The 8,852-nt window shown below is 38.8% G+C and overlaps 1 protein-coding gene across 1 annotated transcript; it reads right to left on the minus strand.

Annotated features, from left to right (window-relative positions):
• Positions 1–1,125: 1,125 nt before the first annotated feature.
• On the minus strand, positions 1,126–4,386 carry LOC116332799 (collagenase 3-like). The gene is made up of 10 exons (XM_039618295.1): positions 4,269–4,386; positions 3,923–4,170; positions 3,686–3,834; positions 3,256–3,384; positions 2,975–3,136; positions 2,743–2,872; positions 2,509–2,642; positions 2,267–2,426; positions 2,070–2,173; positions 1,126–1,722 (listed from the first exon to the last, which is right to left on the minus strand). Exons 1-10 carry the CDS (start codon positions 4,365–4,367, stop codon positions 1,613–1,615), a joined length of 1,425 nt encoding a protein of 474 aa, XP_039474229.1. The 5' UTR covers positions 4,368–4,386; the 3' UTR covers positions 1,126–1,612.
• Positions 4,387–8,852: the final 4,466 nt, after the last annotated feature.

Here is an 8,852-nt window from a genome sequence, read left to right on the forward strand (position 1 = left end):
CTAATTTATGCCATTGTATCTTTGGTTAAGTTAATATTTCCCTTAAAATAATAACAATTTAAAATGTATAGTTTAATTGCTGGTACTAACTATTTCAGACTAGGTTAGAGAGTGCAATGAGTCAGTTAATACGTTGTCAGCATATTTGGAAATATGCAAAAGTATTTTCATGCAAAATGGCACATAATTCCCTGCACTGCAAGCTGATCATTATCTCATCATTTGAAGAATTATAATGCAAGTATTCACTATAATATGGAGCACAAGCTTACCTTCAGCATAGGTCAGATTATTAACATGATTCGCAGCTATGTTTTCATGCTGTGCAAAAGACTTTAAATGCTTATAATGAGCTAGTTGCATATTTTTTTATGGAAATATGCAGTGCCAGTGAATAAGACCACCATTACAATAAAGCATTCCTGCAAATGTCTGAACAGGCCTATTCAGAACAACAGGAATGTGTGTGTGTGTGTCTATAGGGGGAGATATATTCCTTAGATCTGCGTGTAAAAGAATTTACGTCATGTTCATGCATGTTCACTTCATCAACAAGAACATGTTTAATTCAGTTTGAAAAGCCTTGAAGCAGGACATCAGGGTATTTCATCAGGTAGCAGGTGTGTGTGTGTGTGTGTGTGTGTGTGTGTGTGTGTGTGTGTGTGTGTGTGTGTGTGTGGGTGGGTGGGTGGGTGGGTGGGTGTCTATGTACACACTTTGTCAACATTTCAGCATTTCTGTGTCAGGGTCTGGCTGTGTGGTAAGCAGAGGTTGTTTTTTCTTCTTTTTCCAACAAGAAAAACTAAACTAATAAATATGAGTCACTCTAGAAACATCATAATGATTAGTCAAGAAGTCCATAAACACAAAGCACTGAATCAATGACCCAGGACCGTGACATTCTGCTCCGTACAGATGTATTGTTATGCCAAGAAGCCATGTTATGTATTTATAATATTGTGTGAGAATGTATTATTTATATTGGGTGTAATAACCAAAAAGTATCAGATGTTTTTAAACAGTTCAGCTTTTACATAAATAAGACATGTAACCATCAGTTATTTAAAATTCATACAGTCATTTTTCATATCATAGTTAAGAAACAACAGTCTAAAGACAAGGAAGTCATTTAGTGTATTTATTAGTGAATTCTCCTTTTAAAATGAAGTCATTTGAGCAATTACAACAAAACACGTTTAGAAAATACATTTGAAGCTGCATTTAGAAGGTCAATAAAATATTCTCAAAATTACTTAACGCAGTGCTCATCAATCTCATACCTTCTGCCGCTATAGCACAATGCTACTAACCTGCCAGTATTCAATCCCCCTTTAACATAATACTACTTGGTCTGTGGTTCAATTTCGTGTCCATCTGGGATCAAAATAATTTAGCAGAGGCAAGGATGTGTAGATCATATATTTATAGATCATAGTACTGATTCCTTAAGCCCCACTTTTATTATATATTTAAAAAGAAATTGAGAAAAGTGCAGTTTAAAAATTTTCAGTGAAGTACTTGAATAATACTGTACGCTTTGTTTACAGATTTGACAGATTTTTGTCTTAGTTTGCACAATTACTACATACTGTAAAAACAAAGACCGAATCGTCTAGGAGTTCGTGCAGCGCAGGAAGTAACTGTTCCTCAACACACGGTGCAGTGTCCCAGTCCCCAAGTCGTACTCATACATGTAGGGTCCACTGTAAATGTAAGTAAAACCTGCAGAACAATGGCTTAGTGTTAGTCTAAATACTAGTTAAAGAAATGGTTCACGAAAATAATACATTGTCTTAATTCCACGATATAGATGAGGCCACTGCTTTCATGTGTTGGTTATACTAAACTAAAAGAAGGTTAGCTTAGCTTAAAGCATAAATACAGCCAGCAGACTTTGCCAAAAAAATCCACTTACTACTGTCTCTAAGCTCAGTACTTAATACTTAACTGTTGTTTCGGGGAGGTTATGTTTTTAGACTCATTATAAAGTATGACAGTGAATGACTTTTAGTCTGGCAAGACATTTTTTTAAAATCTCTAATTTCAGGTTAGCAGTGAGGACCACTCACCTTTGTGCTGGAAAGCTGCCGTAACTCTTCTGGTCAGGCCTGTAAAGGCCTGATTCACCAGTCTGGGATATCCCTGCTCCATAGTCTTTCTGGACTCATCATAACTGAAGAAAAACAGAACATAGATTGATCCAGTTAACGTTAATAGTATAGAGTAGCTCATAGTGAAAATGGGAACTGGTAAACTTTCAACTCACCTGAAGTAACTGTTGCCTACAAAGAAGAGGGTTTTGCCAGAGTTTACATCATGAAGGGCAGCATCGACTTTCCTCACTGCTTTTGGCAGACCAAAAGCAGTTAGTGTTTTAGGGTAGCCCCGCACGGGCTGGTTGCCAGTGAAGGCCCACACTTTGCGACCTGTAGAAAATGATTGAAAACGCTTAAGTTAGATTCTAAAATATGGAATGTGTTTCTTACATAGATAAGGAGAAAGCAGTACCTTTGAACAGAAACACTGTGTCTAACTGTCGGTTCTCATACGCAGCATCGATGTCCACAGGGGCACTAGGCCACAAGCTTCTGATGAGGCTTTGCTGTGGAGTCTGGCTCTGAGGGTAGCTACGCCACAAGAAGCTGATAATAAATAGAGGCAAACATGAGCCATCAAGCAATCATCATTACTACGCTGTGGATTTAGATGTTTTAGCACTCTGCTGCGGAGCATGTCTGAAACCTGTCTTTGAAGAAGATAATCTCTCCTCTGTGGGTTGTGACAGCATCCAATACCATGGTAGAATCACAGACATCAGGAGTAGTGGGAGGTTTGGGATCATCCACAGAGGGATCCTTCCTAGAGTTTGAACCTAGAATTTAAAAGATACGTTTTGGGAACCCCTGCTTCACAATCCACCAAAGGTCAAAATGAGCAGCAATACCAAAGCAATATTCAGACCCTCAGTACTCACCATAGAGGTACTGAATGCCCCTAACATCATCCTGAGGCAGAACAAAGGTGTCAGGGTTTCTGTATGAGTACGTTGGGTACATTAGGGCACCAGGGACACTGGAGTGAGCTAAGCCCAGAGAGTGACCAAACTCATGGGCGGCGACAATGAAGAGGACGACGCCTGAAGCCAAAAACACATAATGGCAGGTTGGTTACAGGACTCAGTGCGACAATGCAGTTATTTTCTAAAATCACAGCACATAAAGGTCAAAAAGGAAAAATGATAAATGAAAACCTCACCACGGTTTGAGCGGAACGTGAAAAATTCATCATCGTCAAAATGGGCATCCCCTCCAAGACCATCACCGGGAGCAAAGGCGTGGGCGAGAGTCTTACCGGGCCCATCAAAGGAATTATAATCACCATGTTCTGTTAAATAAGGCAAACAAGCCAAAATTTACAAACCTTTTTGTGCATACATTGACATGAAACATTTGGTAAATAGTTATCTCCTAGTGGATTCAAACAGTCAATCTAAAACATATATAACTCCATGTAATACAATATTATGCCGATTAGAGGTATTGTGTGTATAAGTACATCATTTCCTTAGGGTATTCTGATTCTGAGTGACCTATCCATACTCTATTTTCTATTGTTTTAGACTCATATTTTTAATAATGATGTTATCTGAGTGCATCTTCCATTGCTGAAAAAAATTTGCACTCACCCCAGCGAACAAAAGAGATCATAATATCAGCAATGCCGCTGTAGATCCTTTGGAACTTCAGTGGAGTGACTTTGGCCCACACCTGCAGAGCTTTGTCTATGGAGTAATCCACCTCTGCCACAGACATGTCAGGTGTGTAGTTCTCTATCCTGCAGGACAAAGAAATATTCAAGAAAATCATTAGTGTGGTCACATTTTCTCATCTTGTGTGTTATGTTGTGTCTTTAGATCATTCACCTGTATGTGAGGCTGCGTTTCTGCCATTTGAAGTTATTTCCAAAGATGGAGAAACGAGCGACCTGTTCATCGGGAACCCCACAGCGGGGCTTCTTCATCATGGCCAAAGTGTCAGCATCCAGAGACCCGGTGATCTTGAGACCAAAGAATCTCTGCATCTCAGCCAGCTTCTTGTTCAGTGGGCTGATGCCCCTTCTGACAGCTGGACCCTCCTCCTCTGTGAGGTTGAAGAATTTCTTCAGGTAGTTCTGTCAAAGAACGTGAGATCTGAACAATATTCTTAATACCCCATAGTCCTAGGACTTGTGTTACAATTATGGGACAAGCAAAGGAAACATATACATACCTTTGCAAAACTTTCATCTTCCATAGAAACTTCAGAAAGCGGCACAGAGAGAACTGCAGTCGCCAGACTGAACAGAATACACCCAATGAGAGACCTCATACTTCTTCACTGTTTTGACTTGTGTGCGTACATTGAAGTCTGGTGTTATATAGGCTGTGGAGTGGAAGTATCGTAGAGTGGGTGTGTTAAGCAACTACTTCCTTGAGCTGATGACTCAGTAATAGTTATATTTAGGATGACATGACTGAGGAGAGGATCAACACAGATAGAAAATTCCCAAATCAACTCTGTGATTATGATATGACACATTACAAAACATTACATACCAAAACTACAGATTTTTAAACCAAATATTATGTTAATAGTGAAACAGTAAGGAATAATAAAACCAGTGAGTTTTGACTGTTGTGCATATCATTGTAGGATCATGCTAGTGTATTTCTTCATCAGTGTTTTGCTGATACTCATTCAGACAATATTGTCTCTATGTATTTAAACAGGAGGGAGATGAAACATTTATTGTATATTTGTCATTTTACTTTGAATATGTTTCCTAATTTTGCAAGTTGTTCAAAGTTATATTAGAACAGACACTGTAAATTTTGCTTAAGGCAGTTTAGCACGAGTCAGAAGATATTTATCGATACCATCACAAAAGGCAGCCCCTAGATTATTTTTTCTACTGATAAGTGAGCGATGTGCCTTGAGGCTAAACCCAAACAAGATATATCGTGCTGTCAACAAACCCTCTGTTTACTCTCAATTTTGCATGTGGTGCACAACAGTGCTGCCATTCTTTTCAGTATTGGACACTGATGGTAGTATCGTTTTGATTGTGTCTTAGATATACTGAACAATGGTAGAACAATGGTAAAAAAAACCCAGCTAGTACATGTGTAAACTATGACCAGTTAGTGCCTGTTATGAAATAGTGTCTATTAAGTATCTATTAGGTCCTTCTTCTTTTCTTCTTTTATTTTTTAAGAAAACATAAAATGAAACTTTGAATTTTTATTTTTTTATGGTTCAAATATGCACCACATGATGATCATTTCTTTTGTGTCTCCATGATTGCATATAGGAGTACCTATTTTGGAGGCAATTATATGGGTCAATATTACAACACTCCATTACACAATGAGCTGATGTTAACAGATTTTAACACCCACTGCGTCAGTCATCCGTAATCATCTTGTATAAGGATTACAAGAAGTCTTGTATAAGGTCCACCGGTAGTGGGGCATGATGACTGTCTTGGAAAACAAGAGAGCTTATAATGCATCCACAGAACCAAAAAAAAGAAAGTATGCATTTTCATTATTTTATATATATATTGGTGCTGTTGTGACATGAATCAGAGACTCGTCAGCACAGGATTTTGACTGCATGACATCAAGAAAAAAGTACCAGAGTTTTTTTAACCTTATTTGGGGCAAATTCATTAAACGTCATAGGTATTTTGTGAATCATACTTCAGTGGTAATTCTATACCACTGAAGTGTTCATGCTTTTACTATTAGAAACTGAAATTGTCACTTTTTTAAATTTCTCATATTTAGAAACAGGCTTCAAAATACATTACCCTACTGTAGTAACAGTACCTATTTCCCACATTCTTACAATGTTTATGCTTCTGTTCCAGAAGTCAGAAAACCTCATTAAAACGCCAGTTTGTCCATTGTGATTGCAGCTGAAACTGATGGGAACTGATAACTCAACCTATGACTTGTTACTGCAGCTTGATGATCTGATGCATGAATCACAGAGATTGAATCACAGAGGTTGTTGCAGGCAGAAGATCTTTTACTGACTTGTTACCCAAACACTTCAGGGACTCTTCCTCCTTCTCAAGAATAGTACTCTCTATCTGCTGCCTTTTAAGGTAATGAGGTAATGAAATATTCCAAAAAAAGAAAAAGATTCCAGACCATGCTGAGACGACTGAATGGACATCAAAAGCTGATGCTCATTGTTATACACCCTTTTGGCTTTTGCTTTGGTAACTTTGCAGTACAGTGTGTAAAAACCATGCTGATAACCACATCGTTATATGAGTAGTCATCATATTTTCCCTCTAAACAGAGATTATGATTCAAACATTAGGTCTATCTCCACAGTCAGGTGTATGTGGGCAGGTGTGCCATCAAATTACTTCATGTACTCTTCAATGATTCAGTAGGTTTAACAAAACTTAAACATAACAGTGTGCGTGTGAGACAGTGAGACAACAAATCCAGACATTTCCATTTTGGCAGCTTATCAACAATTTTCACAGATGTTAGTTCCTGGAATGATAGATGTCAAAATGGCTAAAAATAGGCTATATCTCAGACATAACAAAGATGTGGCATGGATTTGGCAATAAATAAAAACCAAAGTGTGAAAATTATCTTTCAAATTTCACCATCACTATTCAACATTTCACCATTCATCATATGAGAAAAACATGCTCCTTCCTTCCATCAACACTAGCCAGTTGAACAACTCACCACTTTGCATCGAGGTTCTAGGAACAGGCAGGACTCAAATGCAGGCTCCAGGTCATAGTTCCATGTATTTATTTAAAGTTAATTTTCAACTACAATATCCAAACGAACAACAGGAGTGAGAGTTCTAGTCACCATCTGGGTTTTCCTTGGAATCCAAACCATTTCAATTCCAAACGTTTACTTACAGACAACAGGCTGCTCACAAATCTGTGTCTCCAAGCAAATCTGAGCACAGGAAAAGCAGGTAAGATACTCTTTTGCAGGCAAGGCAAAGAAACTTTCAAAATTGTGAGGAGCCAATGGACTGGTCCAGACTGTGAGACATGGAAAACATGGTGAATTTTCCTGTTTTGTGGTCATTTCAACCAGACAGAGACAGGAGTAATGATAGAGTCAACTCAAAGGGACCAGTATAATTCGATCCCAGTTTCTCAGTTCGTAAACGAATGTTTTTGTACACAGCCAACCCTTCTGAACCAATGTGTGAAAAAAGGCATGGGTCAGTATCACCACAGGTTTCAGGTGAAACCATTGTGAGACTTGCATCACCCTATTAGGCGACCTATTGAGGTTACTTGACAGTGTGGGTGGGAGTTGAGGCGCCTGGAAAGGAATCTCAAAACTGCACTGTAGAAAATTGGTGTTTTACAGGGTCAGATTTGAGTTGTCCTTACCACAATGAAAACAAGGAATGAAACAGAGTCTGCGTGAAACTCACATTTCTCACCGCTAACATAGAGCCAGTTCTTAAGATGGTGCTAGAGGACCAAACAGCCATGGCTTTAATGATGATGGAGGGTCTTAGAGGAAATGAGAATATCATCAAACTAAACAAAGACAAAGTGATTAATGAAGTCTTGAAGCACATTATTTCCAAGGGAATGGGAAACTGCCAGAGCACTGGTTAAACAAAATGCTATAACAAGGTATTCAAAGTGCGCAAGATGTGTTTGAATGCTGTTTTAAATTTGTCTCCCTCTTTAATCCTTACCAAGTAATAGGCATTTCGAAGGTCCAGTTTAGTGAAAACGGTGTTGCCTTGTAAGAGTTCCAATTCAGTTTACAGGAGGGGTGAGGGGTACTTGTTTGTGACCTTGATTTTTTCTTTGCCATGAAAAAGAACCCAGCATCAAGCTTTGTCAAACACTTCTGCAAGATCGTACTACACTTGAGGCATGGAGGGACGGGGTTCAGGTGTTTTGGCTCTAATGGTGGATCTGAGGAAAAGTAGATGGCAATTTATACTCCACCTAGGGCAGCCCGCTCTCACTCCCGATGCGTAATATAAAGACGATTTGTCACGTCCCGAGGCATTCCAGGGAATGCGAAAGGTGACCTTCCACGTTCCTATGTAATGTGCCTGATTGTAGATGAAATCTAATTGAATGACGCTCCCGCAGTAACACACGTTCCAGCCGTGTATTCCAGGCCTAACCCTAACCTTATCCCTAATTTTAACCACCACCTTAATCGTGTTAGATAGTGTTTTCCAAAGCGATTTAATGTACATGTGTAGATTTATTGCAAACAGTTCTGATGTTTCCTCATTTTAACATAGGGATGTGTTAGGTGGCCAAAGGCTTAATATACTGACGATTTGTCACCTAGCATAAAATGTTATGCATTGGGAGTGAAAACGTGTTGGCTGGAGATGCAATCCTTAGAACAATAGATATTGGGATTATGAGTACTAAGTCTGTGAGGACCGAAAACCAGGGGTGTTTAAGGTGCTTCGAATAGGAAAAGGCTGATTTGTTCTACATGGTTGCCTTGAGAAAGTTAATGAAAAAAGTTGTAAATAATCTATGAACCATTGCGTCAAGAACCATTATTAAACATACTCAGAAACTTATTAACAAACTCTTCAAAAGACAGACTTGGGTACAATTTCAAAACTGTTAGTCCCTATCTATGTCTGTGAAGGTTCTCAGTCATCCAGGTCATCGTAGTCAAAGGAATTTGCAAAGAAAAGCGTCTGGACTTCTTTGAGTTGCTTGAAGACGTTTCACCTCTCATCTGAGAAGCTTCTTCAGTTCTAAGGTCAAATGGCCGAGAGTCCCAGATTTAAACCCAGTGGGAGTATCCCCCCAAAGAG

This window comes from Oreochromis aureus, linkage group 10 (assembly GCF_013358895.1).
Source record: "Oreochromis aureus strain Israel breed Guangdong linkage group 10, ZZ_aureus, whole genome shotgun sequence".
Lineage (NCBI taxonomy): Eukaryota > Metazoa > Chordata > Actinopteri > Cichliformes > Cichlidae > Oreochromis > Oreochromis aureus.

Coding starts and splice junctions, on each gene's coding strand:
- LOC116332799 (XM_039618295.1), bottom strand. CDS start 4,367: ATGAGGTCTCTCATTGGGTGTATTCTGTTCAGTCTGGCGACTGCAGTT. Junction 4,171..4,268: donor AAGATGAAAGTTTTGCAAAG/GTATGTATATGT, acceptor GTTCTTTGACAG/AACTACCTGAAGAAATTCTT. Junction 2,427..2,508: donor CACAGTGTTTCTGTTCAAAG/GTACTGCTTTCT, acceptor CATTTTCTACAG/GTCGCAAAGTGTGGGCCTTC.